Source organism: Haliotis asinina, chromosome 8, assembly GCF_037392515.1.
Source record: "Haliotis asinina isolate JCU_RB_2024 chromosome 8, JCU_Hal_asi_v2, whole genome shotgun sequence".
NCBI lineage: Eukaryota > Metazoa > Mollusca > Gastropoda > Lepetellida > Haliotidae > Haliotis > Haliotis asinina.
The window spans coordinates 46462140-46486605 of record NC_090287.1 but is presented as its reverse complement, the minus strand read 5'-3'; the positions used below and the strand labels follow the sequence as shown (position 1 = coordinate 46486605).

Sequence of the window (24466 nt, the reverse complement as noted above, 5' to 3'; positions counted from 1 at the left end):
ATGACTTTTCTTCTGTTTCTGATACGTCTTCTTCACTGACTAACATGTAGGTCTTTTAAGCTTCACATGCTCTCTCAATCAGGGAGAGGGAAGTATCTTTTTGTTTCAAATTTAGCATCAAAACACAACAATGCAAAAATAATATTTTGCCTTAAATCCTGATGCATTTGAAGAAACAAAATACTGGCAAGTCTGTAATGAGGTAACTGTTAAGTGAATTGAATGTCTTAAGAAACTTTGCAATAATAACTTTTATAAACATTCATTTTTGTGGGTAATTCCCATTATATACATCTGTACAACAGAAAGATAGTTACAAGGGACAGTAATAGTTGAGCAAAATATGGGTAGATTTCTGATATTTCTATATATTTTGCAGGCAATTGAAAACAGACATGCAATGGCAAAAGCATTGTATTCACGCACATTTGCATGGTTGGTTGATGCAATCAACAAGTGCACAAACCCTGGATCAAGTCAAACACATTTCATTGGGATTTTGGACATCTTTGGCTTTGAAAACTTCCAGGTAAGTTTTCTTAAACAGCATAATTTCAATGTATATTACGCATCTGGGTGATAATACTATGCTTGTCTTCACAAGACGTCTGTACACTCTAGTTGACTATGTCCTTTTTCTGATTGTGTGATTACCCCCTTAGCACCTCGTCTGCCCCTCTGTCCATCCATAGTCATTTTGTTTCTAGAGGATAGCTTGAAAACCATTGAGTGATGCCTTTTGCTATTTACAGATTTTTGTTGATTATAATTTTCTTAGTTTCTATGGAAATGTTTTGGACTTTGTTTTAAAAGGGAGATGTGGGCTTTGTTTGCAGAGGACAACTCGAAAGCCGTTCAATATCTTTCAAGAAAACTTCTTAGATATATCAAACTGAACTTAAAGTGGTGTATTTTGCTACTTACAGATTTATGTTATTTTTATTTTTCTTAGTTTCCATGGAAGCATTTGTTTTGCAGGCTTTTAGTAACTGTCAGATGATATGTTCTTTCAATTTTGTGGGGGCCAGGAGGATTGTCATCTTCTCATGACTCTTGTTTAGTGCCAGGCAGTACCTGTATTGTTATTTTCACCAAAAAGTTTGACATTTTTATTCCATTTAAAGTCAGCAGAAAACACCTGTCAATACACAAAACCAAAACAGGACCAAGCCTCAAGCTTTCCACATAAATCCATTTAGTTCAAATAAACATGCCTGAAACTCCCCTCCAAATAGATGAGGTTTTATATTAGGGGCATTAGGTTTGGGGCAACAAAATGCATTGTGACGTGCCTGGGAATATTTTTCTTGCACATGATTTCCTTCATGTGGTAATTCAGAGGAAGATAGTGCGAACTGTTGGCATTCTTGTTTAGAGATATAAAAGTTTGAAATGAGCAATATGTCTGTTTTCAAACCCAACTCTTTTATGGGAAGCTTTAATTGTAACAGTTTTCAATTGTTTTATAGACAAATAGTTTTGAACAACTATGCATAAACTACACCAATGAGAAGCTCCACAGATTCTTCAATCACTACGTTTTTGCACTGGAACAAGAAAAGGTATGTATGCATGAACACATATATTATTCCTCATTAACAATGAATTTCTTCTGCATATCTTGCCAAGAGAGAGCAACTGTAGAAATGCATCAACCAACTCACTTCAGTTCCTTCCAGTACTTCTTCCAAATATCTCCAGAATTTTCTCACTTTTGTCACTTCTGTGTTATGTATGTTGAGGGACAAAGGTTATTGTCACCTGGAAATTCTTCATTGGTATTCTTTAGAATGGATTTTTGTTTTGGAACCAGAGAAAGATTGTGTTAAAAGGGTGAAATAAATTCAACCAAGCTGTTGTTGTTGGATTTGCATCGTGCTGTCAGCAGCTTCTTCATTGGAAGTCTCATGTATCATGTTAGTCATCTGGATGAGATCCACCATCTTGCAGGATTACACCTTTGCTGAGCATACTCATCCAGCTGTGTCAAACACTACTGAGCCGTGAGCCTTCTTCATTCCACTTTCTTGGGCAAAGATCTACCTCACCATAATTAACAGTGGGACATTGCAGTCAGTCACCAGTAAGTGACTTTGTCATAGAGTGAGAGACCAGTCATGGTAAGGTGATACAGTCATGCTCATTGACCTTTACACTTTATGTCAGTGGAGTAAAAACACTGAATTCCAATGGATTTTGATGCGATCTACTCATAACTTCCCGGACACATCCTTGGTCAAGCTTTATTTAAAGGAACAAGGGTCATTCGATATCCTTCAGAACTGAAGGTTACACCTCTTGTGTAAGGTGTCTAGGTTCATCACCAGTATAAGAAAAGTCCCAATCAGGTTTGTAGACCTTGACCTTCCTTTCAGGGTCACAAGGGGACTTTAATATTTACCCTTGCCAGCAAGATATCTTAAGAACTGTTGTCTGGATTTTCTTCATGTTCATCATTACACTTCACCGAGGGAAGGTGCAACTCCTAGTAGATTTTGGTGACCTTCACGTAATTTTCAAGGTCACAGTGACATTTTGAAGATTTCATCACGTTTACCTGCATGTAAAGATTGTCATCTTGATATCTCAAGAACCATTCACTGTACTTTCTTCATATTTCACACCACACTTCATTTAGGGATGACACAAGGTTCAGTTGATTTTGGTGACCATCACTTAATTTTCAAGGTCATAGTAACACTTTGAATATTTCTGCATGTTAAACTGCATGTTAAGATTGTCCACAAGATATCTCAAGATCAGTTCACGTGATTTTCTTCAGAGACTATGTAGACTTCCCTTAACGTTGTTCAATGAGCTATTTCTTTATGACTATTTTTTCAACTTTCGTACACTGACATTCTGTCGACGCCTCGTCTGTCTGTCTGTCTGTCTGTCTGTCATTTTGTTTCCGGAGCATAACTTAGAAACCGTTCAATATTTTTAGACCAAACTTGATAGATGTAATAATCAGAACCTATGGTTGTGCCTTTGTGATTTTGTGATTTATTATTTTCTCAGTTTCAATGGAAATGTTTTGGACTTAGTCTCAAAGTGGACGGATGGACTTTGTTTTTAAAAGGACGTTAGGTAACTGTCAGATGATTTGTCCTTTCAAATATGTGGGGTTGGGGGGATATGTCATCTTCTGATGACTCTTGTTTCAACATGCAATCAGCCAACTGTTCAGATTGATTCACCTGTTTAATCTGAAATCTGAACCATACCCTTGTCTTGAAGTTCCTTGATACCAGCTATTTCTACTCTTAATCTTTTGTCAGTAGCAGACGTATTGGAATGAACAGCTTCGCACACTGACTTACAATCTGTCAAACAAAGAATCGACAACATTTCTGATTGCTCACTTTTTCCAGATACAAGTTCAGCATACAATGCTGACATATGCATCTGCCATTGCCAAGGCTCTGCAGCAAGAGTACTGCACACGACTTGTTTCAGTTTCTTTGAACTCCAGCACACTGGTGACACTTGTCCAAATTCATTCATCAAGAATATCACATATGATCCCTGACTCCCTCCATTTTGTAGGTTTCCTAAGGAGGCATCAAAGTATGTCAGCAGTTTTCCATCTAGCTTCCTGTATCTCAACACAACTCTCGCACTTTTAATCTGTTTTATGACCTTGTTCACCTCCAAGAGATTGGCCACCACTGCAGATTTTATACAACTTTATAAATGACTTGTTTCAAACAAGATATCTATATGAGTGTGTTGAGGCAACCAGAGTATATGCCCTAGGCGAGACCTCGTCAGCTTTCTTTCTTCTGAGACTGACTGTTCCTTGTCTGTCGCTCTAGCCTTGTCAGTATTGATAAAAGCAAGTTTGTCACTGTATCCACTCTATTGAAGCAAAACTTGCCCCTCATCTTACTCAAGATGCATAGCTAGATATCTGAAAGCTTTAGTCTCCTCCTTCCCAACATCAATAATAGTTCTTATTTGCTGTATAATTTCAAAGAATCTGTTGTTGCCACCCCATATAAAGTCATCAACATGTGATGCAAGCACTCCTTCAGTTCCATTATTGCACAATATGAACACTGCTGGGTCAACTTTTGACACCACTGCACCAAGCTCCTTCATCACTTCTCTCACACGAAGATACCAGTGCAGTGAAGCATCATTCAATCCATATACACACTTGTTGAGTTTCCAGCTTCCCTCTCATATTTACTTCTTCAGGAGGTCTCACAAACATGTCCCTGTCTATGGCTATGTCTGTCTTGCAGGAAGGCAATCTTAATATCCATGGCATGAGGTGTCTATTGCTTGTTGACCATCACAGCAAGTATCATTTTCAAAGCTTCTCCTGCACATGTTGGGGAATCTGACTTCACTACTTTTGACACTTCATCTTCAAAACCCCATGCTAACAGTCTAGCTTTCAGTTTGATTTCGTTCTCACTTTCTTTAACTGTCAATACCCATGTCGTAGACGCACATTTCTGTCCTGCATCTTTAACTGTTTCATATACTTGATTCCTTTTCGAACTGTCGAAATCTGCCTGTTTTGCTCCCACCCAAGAAACATCTAATCATCAATCATCAACTTCATCTTCTGATCTCTGTTCTTGTTTTTCATCATTCACCTGTGACTCTACTAAGATCTAGAGATTGTTGAACCCCTAAATATTCTATTGGATCAGTATACTCAATGTTAAACCACAATCTATTCTTTCCTGTAGCTTTCCCACCCTTGCTGATAATTTTAGCTGTCATGACTTCCCCTGTTTTATCATTCTTGTGGCTAATGGACTCTCCCACGTTGCATTTGAGGCTGGTCTTATTTACATCTTGTTGTTTTGTCTTTCTCTGATCTCTCATTGTCTCCAGATCTCCAAGGTCAACTTCTTCCCAACTGAACTGTTTCAGATCATCACAACAAACTTCCTTTTCATCACATCTTTCTGGCTTATTTTCATTTATTTCTCTTCCTTCTCTTTTGTAACATGTTCAACATCAAGAGTCTCATCTTCACTGATTTTTCTCATTCTATTCCTATGAACTGTGATCAACATTCAACCTTGTCGGAGAAAAAACACAACTCAATTGTGCTGGAGGTTATTCCTTCCAGTGCTGGGAATTATTTGTCAAGATTGGTCGAATGTTTGGATTCCTTCCATAGACAAGTTGATAAGCACTGAAGCCATGAATGTTGCATACAACTCAGTGCTATATCCCAGTTACAATTTTCTTGCTTTTTGATTTTATTCAAAATAAATGTCAATGTTTGGTTGTGTCTCTAAACTGTTCCATTTGACGATGGACTGTAAGCATGTGTTGTAATCACTTCCACATTAAAGTTCTGACATAAATTATGTATCTGTTGATTGTTGAACTCTTGTCCATTATCTGTGAGTATCTTCATAGGTGCTCCATGAATGGCAATCCAGTGTTGTATGAATTTATCCACAATTGTTTCTGCATTCTTATTTTTAATCACTGCTGCTGCACTGAATCTTGTAAATATGTCTATCATGTGAATATACATAGGTTTTGGTCAAGTTGATGAAGGTCCATTGTGACCACTTCATTAAAGTCTGATGCCATGGGAAGTCCAGCAACTGGCTTTGTCAGTGTTTTCTTATGTTTGTTACATGTTGTACCATGTAACACGGTGTTTGTTGTCTTGATCGCTATATTAGTTTTTGTAGGTTTTTCACCGAAGCATGACCAAATTGTCTATGCAACTTCAGTACAATTGTAGAAATTTCCTTTTCAGAAGCATCATTCTTCAACCACATCACCTCATCAGACTCCTTTTCTATATTACAGGCAATAATGGAATGTTGGCATCCACAATCTCTGTTTCAATCTGACATTCACCTGTCCCAATCACTGCTGATATCACAGCTGTAAATGACGATAGATGCTGTACATGATGATAGATGCCTCTGTCTATCTCCAAACATTATTCCAAGCAATAATGGAATGACCACAATGTTAGGTTAAGCAGGGAAACTTCAGCAAATGTCAAGATAGGTCAAACAAATTAATGTTCTTCCTTATCCTTTGCCTGATTCCTATTGTTTGAATCTCACAATTGATGATGATGTAACAAATGTCATGTGTTCTTGAAAACATGATTCAGTGATTCTTCTTTGTGAAAGTGGGATTAAACTTTCATTTATGATTTAGCGGATTTAACAAAAATTGATGCTATGTATTGTCTAAGTATGAACATGATGTATTATCCCCAAACAATCACCTTTAGAGTATGCTTATCGTGACTCATACCCAACCAAATGCCTCGCTATTCTCCCCTACAAAGTGATTCAGAGTTTTGTAGGAAAATGGAGAGAAAACTAGTCAAGTGATTTAGTGGCATGCTTCTGGTGTATTTGCACAAGGAAAGATTGTGATGTGGCAGAGGTTCCTCTGCTTGTAGGGAGAACCAGTCAGTAAGCATTAGTCGGAAAGTAGATACCCACAAATGAGAACAAAAGCTACCAGTGAAGATCTGAGTTCAAATTTGTTTTCAGCAACCCATGATTCAGTGTGGACTAATAGGATCAGGTGATCAGTCTCACTGATCTACATGACACATTTCATTGTATCCCACTTTTGCAGATCAATGGATTACCTGGTCCAGACTTGATTCTTTACAGGCCATCAACCTATAGCTGGAATATTGAAGAGTAATCCTGACAACAGCAAACAAAAAACAGGAGACTTGTGCTAATTTGAATGTGAAAAGTGGTAAATCTTTCTTGAGAATGTCATTGTCACTTAATATTTTTTCATTACTTCCAGTACAGAGAAGAAGAAATAGAGTTTTCTCACATCACATTCACAGATAACAGCAAATGTGTTGAACTGATTGAAAAGGTTTGTATGTTTTTTTTTGACCCCCCCCCCTTGCATGTAATGCAGTGGGATATACTTGACGCCTCATCCGTCCGTCCATAATGATTTTGTTTCCGGAGCATAACTCAGAAACCGTTCAATATTTTTAGACCAAACTTGATAGATAAATAATCACAGCCTATGGTTGTGCCTTTTGCTATTTACAGATTTGGGGCATTTAAATTTTTTTTGTTTTTCCATCGAACGTTTTGGTGTTAACCTAATGGTGGCATGGGCTTCATTTCCTGAGCAGAACTCAAAATCTGTTCTATATTTTGCTGCAAAACTTGGTAGATATATCAGTCAGTACCTGAAGTGGTGCCTTTTGCTATTTACAGGTTTTATTTATTTATTATTTTCTCAGTTTCCATGGAAACATTTCAGACATAGTCTCAAAAGTGAGAGGTGTGTTTCGTTTCCAGGGCACATCTCAAAAACTTTGTAATATCTGTCAGTAAAATTTGGTAGGTATGTGCTGCAGATCCCAAAGTTTCTGGTGAAAATCATTTCATATCTTTCACCAGATCTTGGCAGATATATAAGACAAATCTTGAAGTGGTGACTTTTGCTGTTTACAGATATATGGCATTTATATTTTTCATGACTTCCATGGAAATGATTCAAACTTAATCTAAGAAAACTGTCAGATGATTTGTCTTTTCAAAATGTTGGGGTTGGAGGGATATGTCATCTTTTGTGTAAGAGTTTGGTGGTCCACTTAAGACTTACCACAAGTCTTTCATATGTAATGGTTAAAAGAATAAAAGAACAGAAAACTGAATAAAATATCTGTCTGTCTGGTTAAAAGAGTACAAAAAAAATTCTGAGTTCTTTAACCCTTGAAATGTATGTTGTACTTTTAGGCACCCAGATGTGTAATGAAGATTTTGGATGAAGAGTGCAGATTTCCAAAGGTAATGTGTGAAATGATTTATTTTTAACTGACACTGGTAATTATGTATTGTCTGGATACTTCCTTTTGACAGTTTAACTAAAAATCTAAACTATTTCTTTGTCATTCTAGAAGTTGGTGAATATACATGATAATGCAGGGGGATATAGTCGACACCTTGTCCGTCCGTAATCATTTTGCGTCCGGAGCATAACTCAGAAACTTTTCAATACTTTTAGACCAAACTTGATAGATAAATAATCACAGCCTATGGTTGTGCCTTTTGCTATTTACAGATTTGGGGCATTTAAATTTTTTTTGTTTTTCCATCGAACGTTTTGGTGTTAACCTAATGGTGGCATGGGCTTCATTTCCTGAGCAGAACTCAAAATCTGTTCTATATTTTGCTGCAAAACTTGGTAGATATATCAGTCAGTACCTGAATACTTTTAGACCAGACTTGATAGATATAATAATCTCAACCTATAGTTGTGCCTTTTGCTATTTACAGAGTTTTGGCATTTATATTTTTTTTGTTTTTTCATGGAACATTTTGGTGTTAGTGTAATGGTGGGGAGGGCTTTGTTTCCGGAGCAGAACTCCAAAACCATTCAATATTTTTCTGCAGAAGTTGTGGTGCCTTTTCGTACTTACAGGTTTTTGTGATTTAGTATTTTCTCAGTTTCCATGGAAACGTTTCGGACTTCGTCTCAAAATGGAGGGATGGACTTCGTTTCCGGAGCAGAACTCAAAAAACATTTAATATTTATCTGCAAAACATGTTACATACATCAGTCAGAACCTAGAGTGGTGGCTTTTAGTACATACAGGTTTTTGTGATTTATTATTTTCTCGGTTTCTATGGAAACATTTCAGACTATTTCTCAAAATGGAGGGATGGGCTGCATTTCCAGAACAGAACTCAAAATCAGTTCTACATTCTGCTGCAAAACTTGGTAGATATATCAGTCAGTACCTGAAGTGGTGCCTTTTGCTATTTACAGGTTTTTGTTATATATTATTTTCTCAGTTTCCATGGAAACATTTCAGACATAGTCTCAAAAGTGTTAGGTGTGTTTCGTTTCCGGAGCACATCTCAAAAGCTTCTTAATATCTGTCAGCTAAAGTAGGTGGATATGTGTAGCAGACCCCAAAGTGGTGCCTTTTGCTCTTTACAGGTTTTTGTTACTTATTATTTTCTCCTTTACCATGGAAATGTTTCGGACTTCGTCTCAAAATGGTGGGATGGGCTTCGTTTCTGGAGAAGAACTCAAAAAACGTTTTTTATTTTTCTGCAAAACTTGTTAGATATACCAGTCAGAAGCTACAATGGTGCATTTTGCTAGTTACAGTTTTTTTATTTGTTAGTTTCTCGGTTTCCATGGAAATGATTCAGACTTTGTCTGAAAAGTGAGTGGTGTGTTTTATTTCCAGAGCAGAACTCAAAAACTTGTTAAAATCTGTCAGTGCTACTTGGTAGATATATGTGGCAGACCCGAAATTGGTGCCTTTTGGTATTTACAGGTTTTTGTGATTTATTATTTTCTCGGTTCCATGAACACATTGAGGACTTCTTTTCCGGAGCAGAGCTCGAAAACCATTTCATATCTTACAAAAGATCTTGGTCAGAACTTGAAATGGTGACTTTTTCTGATTTCAGATATATGGCTTTTATATTTTTGATGATTTCCATGGAAACAAGACTTAAAGATCTTAAACACAATAAGTAATTGTCAGATGATTTGTCCTTTCAAATATGTGGGGCCCAGGGAGATATGTCATCCTCTGATGACTCTTGTTCAGATTTTGTGATTTGCTTTGTTGCATGTGTCGTCCAGGTGATCCTTTAGGGTTTTATTTTTGCACTAAGCGGCAATATGTGGTGAGTGGAAAGTGTCTTGACAAATGTCTGAGCCACTTAGTAGGTGCCAACGTTGTTTGACAATGGCTTTAAGTTCTACGTTCACGGGGTTATAGTCACTCACTAATTTCTGTCATTTTTTCGTGGTTCTTTGATAGATTCGGATAGGAAAGGTTTCTATCCTTTAGATCGGACCTGTTTTTATTTTGTTGTATGTTTCTTTGGATATCCTCGCTTAAGGTAATAGTTGATAAGGTTGAGGCTGTGTTTTTAATATTCCTCAGGTGTTGAACAGATGGATTTCAATCGTAGAAACTGACTGAAAGGCCCTTTCAGTTTGATATGTCTGGGGTGGCATGAAGTATACAACAAGTAGGAGTGCATGTCGGTGAGTTTACAATAAAGTGTGAACTCCAATTTGTGGACTTTGTTCCTTGAGATTTCAGCTGTGAATTTCATAGTGGGGTGTGCACTATTAAGATATTTGAGAAAGGATTGTAGGCATGTTTGTCCCAGTGTCCATATCATGAATATGTCATCCGTAAACCTTATATAAAGGTGGGGGTCATCAGTGTATTGAGCTAGAAGTTTGTCTCCTAGTTCACCCATGAAAATGTTAGCGGAAGACGGTGCAAGTTTAGTGCCCATCCCCGTACCTCCGACTTGGAGGTAATGGGTTCCGTTATAGACAAAGTTGTTTCTGTGTAGGACTGTTTCGAGTAGATTGAGGATGTCGGTGGGGGTGGTTAGCCATTCTGGTTTGAACCATCTTGTTCTCCAGGGGTGGAGAGTTGGGGTCCCGAGTTATTGATAAGTGGGTGAAAAATAACACTACTAGCGAGCAAGCTACTCATTATACAATTATATTATGGATTAATAGAAACATGCAAAAGTATTTTTTGTAACAGTGGATATTTGGCACTGACTTGCTGTGGCTTCTTAGTGGTGGCCACACTTTAAGCTGCTAATTCTGTTAATGTGAGCAGCATTGAAGTTCTCAAAATATCCTCCTGTTTTGCACCAGGCTATATTTCCTGGAATTCATGTAAACTGTTGTCCAGTTGCTCCCCAGGCCGGATCCAATTTTGCACGTTGCCCTGATTTTGAGGTCTAAACACTGCTCACTCACTAGTGTTATTTTTGACCCAGTTATCAAGCTGATAACTCGGGACTCCAACTCTCCACCCTTGGAGAGCCCTCTTCCCTCAATTAACACAAATCCGGTGCTAAATTTACATTTGTGCAAACACTACACAGCAAGCAGACTTTCAACACAATAGTTTATTAAAATACATTTGGCACAGCTTGGGAACTGACCGACAACTAAAGAGGGGTGACCAAAGCTAGGTTACTGTCCTTGAACCGCTGTGGCGGTTCGGACGAGAAAATGTGTGGAGTGTGCGGACTCTGATTGCAAAAGTGGGATCTGCGGACCCATGTAACCTGAGCTCTTTTTTAAAACTTGGGGTATAAGAATCCAGTTTGAAGTGGATATTTGCCCAAAGCAAATGAATTAATATTTTTTATGAAGAGAGAGAGATCACCCCCATAAAATATTATGAAATGAGAGCCCCCAAGTTGTGTAAACATGAAGGTGCCAAAACTAAATTGCTCCCAATAGCTAGTGCTTAAAACAATGTTGTACAAGTGACAACTGTGTATCTCTAATAACAGATGCAGGTGTACGCACATAGTGCGTGTAACAGTCTGACTGCCATCTGCCGAGTGTCTTTATCAGGTGATCCTCCATGCGTATGTAGCAGGGTGGTGGATATAACCACAGGTTGTATCCACAGAAATACCATCCTCTCATAATTCCCCCCCCCACAGTTTCATCATATCCATAAATTATGTATATATATTGTCATACATATTGTCATTGTCATCATTCTGTTTTATGTTGTCCTTGTCTACAGTTGAATGTCAGCCACTAACATCTACAATCTTCAATACCCTTGGCAGCCTCTGATGTCTCCAGCTTCACCTGGACTTCCCCTTCTCTATTTTTAGAAACTTCCACCACCTTTCTATCATCTGACTTCCTTTGACACCTGTCAGATGCTACCTGTCTTTTGATTGGCCTTTTGATCTTCTTGTCTAACTTCCTTCCTCACCTGCCCTCCTCATGCATTCTGCATGAACTCTTACAGGAGGGAGGTTCTCTCTTTCAGGTGAGGAAGATTTCAGTATTCTTATCTCTGTATACTTTGTTCTGCAAACAAACATTATTTAGTAAAAGGGTATCTCACTGCTTCATAATTGTAAAAACATATTTAATTACAATATTATTTCATTCATTTTCTAAATATTTGCCAGCTGTTGTAACTCTGACTGAGCACATGGTCTTCAACCATGTGCTTCACCAGTTTTTAAAATTATTTGGCTTAAATGATGCATTCTGCATGAACTCTTACAGGAGGGAGGTTCTCTCTTTCAGCCTTCCTCCCAACTTTGACACTGCAATAAATTTCATCACTCATCTAGAACTGTGCTTGTTGTGACTAGCAGCCCAGTGGCAGGACATTATATACCACACCCTGCTACAAAATGGCGCCCAACGTGGGGCTGCTGGTCCAGTCAACTACATCACTTTCACAGTGAGAAGAAGCAGTTCACCATTCATCTCATATCATTCTTCAAGAGTTCATGCAGTTTCAAGAATAATCCCCAAAACGTTCCTGGATGGACTTGAATTCATTCGGATCAATTGTGTGACGTGTTTGGGACTTGCAAGTTGGTTCTTTCACAGCTTGTGACTTCAACATTTTTGTGTGTATTATTCAGGACTTGAACTGTTTTGACAGAACCTGAAAGCAGACATTTGTGATACTACATAAACATTTATATAGCTTCCAGCTTGCAATATCACAATTGCAGCACTATCATGTGATATCTATATTATATATTCACCTTATTTGGAAGTTTCTTACCTCTGATTTTATAGATTATTGACTTTTGTACAATTCTATTTCTACAACACTTCTATGTCTACCATGTTTATCTAAATCATATATATATATATTATTCTTATTCATCTCAACCTCATTATCATTATCAAAGTTGTTCCAGTAATATAATTTAAGAGTTCATTTCTATTCAAAATTTCTCCACTGTTTATATAAACTGTAGCTGGTAATTATTTGACTTTGATCCTAAATATATTTTCCAAATCAACCTACAGTTAACTTAAACAGCTCAATTTCAAAATCAAAAGTATTGTTTCCAATTTTGCAATTTTATACCAGTGTTGACACCCTTCCTACACACCTTATTAGTATCAGACTCTATCCTTAGTACTTCCTTTTTCCTAGCTGTTTCTGACATCTATCCTTCAGAGTGGAAGTTTCCCTTAGCAGCAAACTACTAACATTTACCATGTCTTGTCTTGTCTTGTTTCTTCATTTCATCATACATCATCTCCCATTCTAGCCTTTATCCACATCCCATGTACTGTTCTTCAGACTTCCATACACTCCCTATGGTTGTCTGGTTGCCAGTGCTTCTGTTGTGACATTACTCTTCTGGTTTATTGTTAATTCCTTTAGATGGTTTACACTTCATATCCGTTTCTCCATCTTGTATCCTAGTTGTTGTAGGAGCTGCACATTGTTTCCTTGTAGTTAGGAGTTTTGCACTCAGATATCGCCTTTCATAGAATCAGTCCTGTTGTTGTTGAGATCCAACTCAACAGTTAGTCTTGTTGCCTTTCTTGGAGGTCATCATATACATATGTCACATTATGGCTCATTTGGACACTAACTTTCAATCACAGGTAGATGAGGTTGTGGATTTAATCCATCAACTTAATCCTATTGTCCGCACAAGCATACTATCCCGTCTAGCAGACGATGTTATTCCACATCAGCCACACACTACCTATACAGCTGATTTGGCATCTGGGGATTTGTTGTCTCGGCCTCATGTACCTCCACCTTCAATCCCAGATGATGGCCCAGTGTTTGTTCATCAACCACAGGGGCCATCATCTCTGTTAGCACACACCCCACCGGGTCCCCCTTTGTTATCTACTGGGGCTTCCCAGTTGGGTACTCCACCACAAGACCCTAGTCCTAGGTTAGACTTGCCTAATTCTCTGCCTAGGCCCTACGGGTCCCTATTTAGTTACAGCCAACCAATAGGTTCAAGTACCCCTTACCCACAACAACCATGTGTCATAACACATCCATCTAGGGCACCCTGTGAGGCTTGGCCTAACAGACATGTACCCATGCCTTTGCCACATCCAGGGTACAGTTCCACTGTCCAGCCTAGTCAGCTTGGGGCAACTCCGCGTTCAACCATGCCCATGTCAATACTTCATGCACCCAGTCCTCGTTTGTCAACATTTTCTGGGGATGGGGGAAAGGGCGATGTAAAGTATAGTCAGTGGCGCCTTGAAATATTGGGTTGTCGACGTGAGAATGCTTACTCTGACACCGCAATATTCAATGCTATGCGGAGAGCAGCCAAAGGTTCTGCTGCAGATCTTCTTAGTGGCTTCTCGATTGAGGCAACCCTTGATTCTGCACTGGAGCAGTTGGACATTGTCTTTGGCAATGTGATGCCTGGTGAGACACTTATGGAGCGTTTTTATACCGCTCGCCAGGAAATAAATGAGTCTGTTGCAGCTTGGAGTTGTAGACTTCGTGACTTAATATCAAAGATCGAAGCCTCAGGAATGCTCCCACCAAATGCTGCCATGAACTTACTTCGAAGTCGTTTCTGGATGGGGTTATCCAAGGATGCTTTGAAGCAAGCAACTCGTCATCACTTTGACACTGGTCTAGAGTACAGTCAACTGTTGCTTGCTGTACGTCGGGTAGAGGAGGAACTACTGACCCCCAAGGAGGCACATGTGTATCCTGTTACCACTCCTGTACCATGTAGTCAGGAGATGGAGGAAGTGCTCTCTAGACTTAAAGAAATTGATAAAAATCTTAAGTCTATGGGTGACAAAGTTCACTCTCTTGAGCTAAAGTCTGCTCAAGCCTCTTTTAAACCATCCACCAGTCGCCAAGGCCACGCTCAGTCGAAAATTGCTCAGACAAATAAACCCATATTAAAGCAGGTTCATGATAAACCCCTACCACAAAAGTCATCAGTTTTCTGCTTTGATTGTGGAAAGCCGGGACTTAAAAGAGGCCACCAGCATTGTCCTGCTTTAAACTCATAAGAGTCCCAGCTGTGGAGCGAACTGAGGACTCGGAGGAAAGCTCCAAACAAAATATGCCTTCCAGTTTAGTTGGCCAACCAAACATTGGGCAAGTAAAGGTCGAGGGTCATGCTTGTAAAGTTTTGATAGATACTGGTTCGATGGTCACCACTATTTCTGAAAACTTCTACAGAGCTTACCTCCCTCACTTGCCGCTTCACCAAATCAGCTCTTTACTAGAGGTGCATGGAGCTGGAGGTGCCAAGCTGCCCTATTTGGGGTATGTTGAGGCCACCATTGCTGTACCCCCTGACTTTATGGGCCAAGTAGTTGAGATACCAGCACTTGTTCTAGTAGTACCCACTACAGACTTCACCTCCAAGGTTCCGCTTATCCTGGGGACGAATGTCCTGCGAGCTGCTTGCGACAGCAACCCTGGTGACAGGGTATCTGGGAGTTCTTCTCCTTGGACCATGGCTATCCATTGGCTTAGTAAGCGTTGGGATGACCTTAACCGAACTGAGAATGTGAGGACTACTAAGGCTATCACTATACCCCCGTCATGTAACCAGATTATTACCGGCATTTGCAGGGGTCATACTCCACAGACTGGTATGGAGTTTTGTGCTATACCATCCGTACTTCCTGGTTCACTTGCACTTGTACCTGGTGTTGTTGGTTTTCAGTCTAGCCACTCCACAACACGGGTCAAGGTTGAGGTTACTAACCCATCCACAAAGGCTGTTACAATTCCTGCTAAAACAGTACTTTGTCATTTGGAACAAGTTACTGTTTTGGACAGCTTAGTCTCTGAGGATGAGGGCACTCATACTGGTTGTAAACCTACCAAACTATCAACAGAGTTATTTGATCTGGATTCTCTGAGTGCAACACATTCCCCGGAAGAAATAATTCAGTTGCGTTCTCTTCTGAATGAGTTTGATGATGTGTTTAGCAAGTCTGATATGGACATGGGACATACTGACTTGGTCACCCATCGAATCGAACTCACAGATGAGACTCCATTTAAGGAGAGACATAGACGTATTCCACCCTCCATGTATCAAGAGGTCAAGGACCATATAAAGCAAATGTTGGATGCTAAAGTTATCCGTCCATCTGCTAGTCCATATGCCTCACCCGTTGTATTGGTACGCAAACGTGACTCGACTCTACGCTTCTGTATAGATTATCGCAAATTGAACAGTCGCACAGTTCGAGATTCCTACGCTCTACCACGGATAGAGGAAACTCTCGATGCATTACATGGGGCAAAATACTTCTCTTGTCTTGATCTCAAGAGTGGATATTGGCAAGTCGAAGTAGATGAAGAGCATAAGGCCCGTACTGCCTTTACCGTCGGCCCACTTGGGTTTTATGAGTGTAATTCGATGCCATTTGGACTAACAAATGCTCCGGCTACTTTCCAACGCCTTATGGAAAGGTGTATGGGTGACATTCATCTTCTTCAATGCCTTATCTATCTCGATGACATCATTGTATTCTCTAAGACCTTTGATGAGCATCTTGAGAGATTACGAGCAATCTTTCAAAGATTGCGCAAGAATGGGCTCAAGCTTAAGCCATCAAAATGCCAATTCTTGCAGACCTCCATTAAATACCTAGGTCATGTAATCTCTGAGGAGGGTATCAAAACAGACCCTGAGAAAATAGAGGTATTGAAGAACTGGCCAGTCCCACGCAATGTCGATGACATACGCCGATTTCTTGGATTCTCTGGATACTTTAGGCGTTTTGTACCTGATTATGCCAAAGTTGCCAGGCCGCTGACAAATTTGCTAGCTGGTCATGGTGGGAGGTCCAAACGGAAAATCAAGTCTACTCAACCATTTGTATGGGGAGATGCTCAACAGTCCGCTTTCAGTGAGCTTATTAGCAGGCTTTCTTGTGCTCCTGTTTTGGCCTTTGCTGATTTCACTCTGCCCTTTGAATTGCACACAGATGCAAGTGGGGATGGCTTGGGTGCAGTATTGTACCAGTACCAAGGAAATCAAAGGCAAGTGATTGCTTATGCAAGTCGCAGTCTCAGCAAAGCCGAGCGCAATTATCCTGCTCATAAGTTAGAGTTTTTGGCTCTAAAGTGGGCAGTCACCAAGAAGTTTCATGACTACTTGTATGGCAACTCATTCACTGTGAAAACAGACAACAATCCCCTTACTTATGTCCTAACTTCCGCAAAGTTAGATGCAACTGGACATCGTTGGCTTGCAGAACTTGCCACCTATGACTTCTCCCTTGAGTATGTTCCTGGCGCAAGGAATGCTGATGCAGATGCTTTGTCCAGGCTGCCTCGTGAGTCAATGGACATACAAACTGTCTCTGCTGTTTGTAATGGTCAACTTATCTCATCATGCGCTGTGGAGACACTCTCTCTCAATCAGGAGGTGATGTGTTGCATGTTGGCGGTTGATGGTATGGCACCCTCTGATGTTGCTAACCAACGGATGAAAATATATCAGCATGCTGATCCCTTAATCTGCTCGATTTTGGACTTCATTCGTATTGGTACACGGCCTAACAAGGAGGCTCTCAAATCCATTGACCGAGACACTGCAGCCATTCTCCGGCAGTGGGATTCACTCACTGTGAAAGATGGCCTTCTCCACAGGCAACAACTTACAGATGTTGGAGTACCCTACTATCAAGTGATTGTTCCTCAGTCCAAAAGAGATGAGGTTATTACCCATCTACATGATGATATGGGACATCTTGGTAGGGACAGAACCGTGGCACTTCTTCGGACTCGGTTTTATTGGCCAGGAATGATAACAGATGTGGAGAAAAGGATTCGAGCCTGCCAGAGGTGTATTTTACGTAAAGCGCCTAACCAAACTGAGCGTGCACCATTAGTAAACATCAGAACCACTCAGCCTATGGAGTTAGTGTGCATTGACTATCTCAGCTTGGAGCCCTCCTCTGGTGGCTTTGAGAATGTCCTTGTCATTACAGACCATTTCACCAAATATGCTGTTGCCGTTCCAACCCGCAACCAAACGGCCCGCACTACTGCCAAAATACTGTTTGATCACTTCATTGTTCACTACGGCATTCCAGAGAAGTTGCACTCTGATCAGGGCCGGAACTTTGAAAGTGACATCATCAAACAGTTGTGCAGCATATTGGGCATTCTCAAAACACGAACCACTCCGTATCATCCCATGGGTAATGGTTTATGTGAGCGGTTTAATCGGACTCTCCTGGGGATGCTCGGCACTCTTGAGGAACAGCAAAAGGCAAAGTGGAAAGACCATATTTCGCACTTAGTACATGCCTACAACTGTTCACTCCATGAGTCTACCGGGTTCACTCCCTACTTCCTCATGTTTGGCAGGCATCCTAGGCTGCCAGTTGACGTCGCATTTGGTACATCACTAGCCAATATTTCATCACCAACTCATACGCAGTTTGCTGCTGATCTTGCGCGCAAATTACACACTGCATATGAGCTTGCATCGGCAAACCTTGAAAGGGCACAGGCTAAACAGAGAAAAGCCTACAACCTTAAGGCACGTGGTGCCACTGTCAAGGTTGGTGATCTTGTATTGGTTCGTAACGTCAACATACGTGGGAAGCAAAAATTGGCCAATCTCTGGGAAGAAGAGTACTATGTAGTCAAGTCCCAACCTCATGCCAACATTCCTGTGTTTAAAGTCTGCAAGGAAGGGACCAGAGAATGTCGTATACTTCATCGCAATATGCTCCTTCCCATTGGAACAGATGGCCAGCCCATACCAAGGCCAAGGCGCTCACCATCAACAATCAGACGTTTAGTGCCATCTTCTGGCAATCTTAACGACACTAATGCCGATGACACATTGGAAATCTCAATGACCGACATGGATCTTGAAAATACTCTTCCTCCAGTATCGGTACCATCCCCTGTGTCGCTGCTGCCTTCAGTCAGCTCACCATCAGCAAGAAGTTCACTTGTACCTACACCATCCTCACCAGCACAAGCTGTGTCAACTAGTCGTATACCAGGCTCTGTATCATCCGTTTTCCAGCCATTCCCTCGGCGAGTCGGACGTAACCGCACAAAGCCAAAATGGATGACGGATGGACAGTTTGTTGTACAACAAAGTGTTTGGGTGTGAGGGTACCCCATCAGTGTCACTTTTGAATGGCGAGGTCGCCATTTCCCAAAGCGGGGGTGTATGTAGCAGGGTGGTGGATATAACCACAGGTTGTATCCACAGAAATACCATCCTCTCATAATTCCCCCCCCCACAGTTTCATCATATCCATAAATTATGTATATATATTGTCATACATATTGTCATTGTCATCATTCTGTTTTATGTTGTCCTTGTCTACAGTTGAATGTCAGCCACTAACATCTACAATCTTCAATACCCTTGGCAGCCTCTGATGTCTCCAGCTTCACCTGGACTTCCCCTTCTCTATTTTTAGAAACTTCCACCACCTTTCTATCATCTGACTTCCTTTGACACCTGTCAGATGCTACCTGTCTTTTGATTGGCCTTTTGATCTTCTTGTCTAACTTCCTTCCTCACCTGCCCTCCTCATGCATTCTGCATGAACTCTTACAGGAGGGAGGTTCTCTCTTTCAGCCTTCCTCCCAACTTTGACACTGCAATAAATTTCATCACTCATCTAGAACTGTGCTTGTTGTGACTAGCAGCCCAGTGGCAGGACATTATATACCACACCCTGCTACACGTACACTAGCCGCAGATGTGGCTGCACCAGTGCGAAATGAATGTCCTGAATATTTCCTGGGATCGAGTCCTGCATGTGTCATAGTTTGTGTAAGCCATTGGAGGAATACAGTACGTGTGACTGCCTTCCCCACACAGTCTACAAACAGAGGGTCATGGCTAGAGGCACCCTGAGGTTAGCACATGGACAGATGACAGTGTAGTTCGCGAACAGGGATATGGTAACATCTGTTTTCGAGGCCTTTAGTGTCAGAGTACACTTCCCTTGGGTCTGGTCCATTGTCATGAATATGTCATGTACTGGCATTGAATTCTCCTGAGCAAGTAAATTCCGCACATCTTAAGAAACCAAAGAAGGCTGTGGTGCACATGACCTCCATGACCAGATCGTTGAAAGGTCCTAACACTCCCTCTCGTAGTTTTAACACAATTTTTTGTAATATATCATAAGTTACAGGCAGGCGTGTAGCTATACTGGGTTTCTGCAGTTTTTTATATCCATGGAGGAAAGTATGCAGCTGGTTCAGAGCGCCACAAGGGACTAGGTCAAACACTGTGTGCATACCTGCTTCTAGATAAGTGAACCGAATACCCGCAAGGTACGACTTCACAGTGCTATAATGAAGTTTAGCTTCACCAAAAGAGTATGCCACATATTGTTGTAACAATGCTGAGATCACTGGTGGTAGGTTCCCGAAAGGCTCAGTGAGAGTTGTATACAAGCCGTATTGAAGGAGGAATGAAATGTAGGACTGGAAACCAGTTGCATAAGTAGTTCTGGTTCTTGCTCCAATAGAAGCCTTCCATAGAGTGTTCAGATGTCTTGCCAGACCCATTTCGGTTGTGATGGGGGTGGACAGGGTGTTGCTTGGAGGTCTGCTGTGGGTGCTAGGGTCCGGAACTGAGCAATCTGTAGTCGAGATAAAGTGTCAGCAGTTTCATTACGAACACCAGGCACATGTTTAGCATGTACAACAAAATTGTGAGAAACAGCTAACGAAGTTAACCTGCGCATGTAAGGCATAATGTCCTAGTATTTTGATCTACCTTTCTTAATAATGTGTACAGTGGATTCATTGTCACAACAGAACACATCTTTTTTGTCGACCACTTTTTGCCCCATATCACTGCTGCCATGATGGGGTATAGTTCCAGAAGAGCCATAGATCGACCGTTACTGTGACACAGATGTTGAAGGTCAGTTGCCCATGGTTCGGAGAACCATGAGCCCTTGAAATATCCTCAGAAGCCTACCATAGATGCATCAGTATACAGTCTCATCTCTGGAGCTAGTGTTAATGATGATTCATGGAAGAATGGCGCACCGTTCCACTTCCGAAGAAATGTGTGCCACATGTTCATGTCTGTTCGACATTCTGAGGATATGGTCACTCTGTGATGCAGTTCTTTCACTGACTTGGAAAGATCAATGAGATAAGACACGAATGACTGCCCTGGTACCACAACTTTGCAGGCGTAACACAAATGTCATATCAAAGATACCAATTGTTGTTTGGTGCACTTTCTCTTGTGACTGAATTCTTGAATCATGTTGGATATCCTGGACAGTTTGTCATTGGGGAGACATGCAGTCATTGTCACAGAGTCGAGCACTATACCCAAGTACTCCATCTCACAAGCTGGTCCCAGCGTTTTGTATTCGGATAGGGGAATCTGTAGCTTTCTGAAGACATATCTTAGAGTGTTGATGATCTTGACTACTGGATACTTGGGACTGTCAATAGTGAGAAAGTCATCGAGTAGATGGAGCATGAATTTGACATCATAGTTATTTTTCAAAATCCACTCTATCGCTTGGGAGATATGATCGAAGATGTGTGGGCTAGATCTACACACAAACGCAAGACGTTTAAAGAAATAGTACTGATTCTCCCATTTGAAGCCAAACAGTGGCCACAAGTTTGGATGGATTGGCACTTGTTTAAAAGCATCCTTGATATTCACCTTGCACATTAGAGCACCCTTGCCGACTTTGTTCAATTGTTGTATGGCATCATCTACTGTCACATAAGTAAGGGAGCACACGTTTTTGTCTATCATGTCATTGATGCTCATGATGTCACAGTGGTCATGAGGTGCTGACAAATCTAGAATCAGCCTTTTCTTGTGGTTATATTTACCTTCGGCTAGCCCCAGTGGACTAATTCGAAAGCGTTTAAAGGGTGAATGCTGAAACGGTCCATCGATATAGCCATTATCCAGTTCTTGTTGTACTAAGGCAGAAACAGTTGTAGGGTCTTTTCGGTCTCTCAAGTTATTCCTACACTCCCAATTTCTTTCTGGCACTGATGATACGAGTGGATGGAAACCATGCCTAAGTCCTTTGGTCACATATTTTACAAAGTCAGCATCTGGGTGGGAAGAGAGTTCTTTGTGGAACTGGTCAACATTAACAGGTGTCAGTGGTGGTAATTTTTTCTCGTATGATTGCTTCTTGTCGTGGGCAACTTTGGTCTTCCTGCAATCAAGCTTACTGTGACCTTTGCTGAAGCAGGAGGCACACACATGGAGGAAGCTGCAGAGGGACCTCAGGGATGTCAGGGTGGAGGTCTTCCTTATGGGTGCTTGAGACAGGTCGCCGTCTTGCTCAAGCACTGACGGGCATGTAGCTGTGTCATGGCTAATGCTGGCACATCGTAGACAAGACCTGCAGCGTAGTCCAGATGTACAGGTTGTGTAGATCCTGGTATCAGGGATCCCCCAGTCAATGTGTATGCCCCTCTCAGCCAGTGCTGCAACACGAGCGGCAAAGTGTTTGTGATATTCATAATAGACGAAACCACCATACAGGTTGTGTAATTCACCAATCGAATGTTCGTGTTTCTCCAGTTGGCCACGCTTCACAGAAAATGTCCTTGTAAATTTTGAAAGCTCTGGTAAATTCAGCAAAATTCAAGTTTCTGCTGAGTCGAGGATCTGTCTTCACGTTCCTACACCCTCCTGATTCCTCTGACAGTCACCCGCTTCTTGCGTAGGTAGCAGCAGTGATGCAAGGTTGACTTATTTCCCCTGATGTATTTTCCTTCTCTCAAGGGGGTGATATATTATTATCATTTAACCTACCCCTTGAACTTATTTGCTTGGAGAGGGAAGACATCAGATGTTTCATTTCCCTCAACATGCTACAATGTCAGCTGAAGCTTGGGGCAGTGTTGCCCTGCTATTGGATGTCTCTAAGTTCCCGGAAATTCCAATGCGCAGAGGGGTGTGCTGAACAGATGGAATGGCACCATTGGCAGTCCTTGAAGTGCTGTTACAAGGGAGGGTTTCGGGAACAGCCTCGTCATCCCTGTCAAATGGATATGCCTCAGAGTTCTCCTTATAGAGTTGTAAAATGGTTTTCCTCCCCCATGTTGCAGGCACACTGACCCCCATCACTTGTAGTCTCTGGCGTAACACAGCTGTTGTCGAGTATGGAGCTTCTCTGGTCAGGTGTGGTAACTTCAGTCCCAACATGGCGGTGCGTGTCCCTCTCGGAAATGGTTGAAGAAGGCAAACTGGCGATTGTAACGGTTCTACCTCGCCTTGTCGAGCGTCTAGACGCCATGTCAGCAGTTGTAGGCAGCTTCGCATCCACGATTCTGCAAAACCAATCACTCGAGTGCGGAGAACATAAGCGAATTGTACATTAGCTGTAATGTTGCGATCACTTAACTTGGAGCAGACGGGAGTTGAGAGGGTTGTGGGAAGTAAACAAGGTGTGCGCATGCGCAAATGAAGTAATGGAACTGCCTTTGGCAGTCCCGGCTGCTCGAGACCAATGAAGGTGGGCAAAATGTACTATGATTTGGGCATAATTTATAGAATGGACAACTAGGGTACGAAACATGGTATATCATCGTGAATAAGTAACATATAGATTGAGAAAACATATTTGCACAAACAAAAATTATAAATTGTCATAATTTATTCGTAAGGTCCCGGGGTAGAATAGGCCTTCGGCAACCCATGCTTGCCATAAAAGGTGACTATGCTTGTTGTAACTAGGGGGATCGGGTAGTCAGACTCACTGACTTGTTTGACACATGTTGCTGGTTCCCAATTGCGCAGATCGATGCTCATGTTGTTGATCACTGGATTATCTGGTCCAGACTTGAGTATTTACAGACGCCGCCATATAGCTGGAATATTGCTGAGTGCGGCGTAAAACTAAACTAACTCACTCACTAATTTTTTTGGTAAGAATTCAATAAACAAATACACATTGTTTACACCTTTTGTCAGATAATCTCTTCTAACAACACACTTGCAAAACTACTTTGATTTCACAACAACGCCAAACTGGAATTACACTCTCAAACCCGAGAAAATTCATTAGATTTAATCAATCAGTCCGAATACATAGCAAATCTCCGCCACCATACTCCCACAGGGAATCCCCCACCGCTGTACACACGGTTCAAAACTCATAACCAAGATACACCTAACCCGATCAGGGCCTGTGTAGTCTCATACATTGCTTTTTACGTTAGTAAATGTGAAGTCAATTGAATTATGATCTCTTTCGTGCTGGTGTAAGAGATAACCCAAGTTGAACTCGTGGAAATGTTGAAGAAAATTCTTATTACCTATTTGATTATCAATTATATACTCAACAGGGAACTACCATGATGACTAATTTATGCAGTGTTACCAATGTGAATATAAACTCTAAGTTACTATTACATGGCAATGCAGATCTGGCTGTTCATATAAATAATAACATATTTTAAATTGTTCAAACATATATTTATCAATGAAAAAGATTTCCTAATTATTGTAACTGTTCCATTCTTTCCCATCTTTCTGTTCTTGTCTGTCCATGTTGTATAATGAATATAAATAATGTTCTGTAAATACTAGAGAGAGGGTGTTCTAAGGTGTAGAAGTTGTACCCAATCCTTTTCTCATGAATAAAATATGTTTAAAACAAAGCGAAATGGACAAGAAATGGATCAGAAGTAACATCATCTTGGCTTTATGTGAATTTCCTT

At 40.9% G+C, this 24466-nt stretch overlaps 1 protein-coding gene across 1 annotated transcript in view; it reads left to right on the top strand.

The window, feature by feature from the left end:
• Nucleotides 1-24466, top strand: part of LOC137295441 (unconventional myosin heavy chain 6-like) — a 468840-nt gene that overhangs the window by 63307 nt on the left and 381067 nt on the right. Inside the window, exons 7-10 of the mRNA XM_067826813.1 lie at nucleotides 380-529; nucleotides 1470-1562; nucleotides 6775-6849; nucleotides 7731-7781. Coding sequence (XP_067682914.1) covers nucleotides 380-529; nucleotides 1470-1562; nucleotides 6775-6849; nucleotides 7731-7781 — 369 coding nt within the window. The remainder of the gene's footprint in view (nucleotides 1-379; nucleotides 530-1469; nucleotides 1563-6774; nucleotides 6850-7730; nucleotides 7782-24466) is intronic.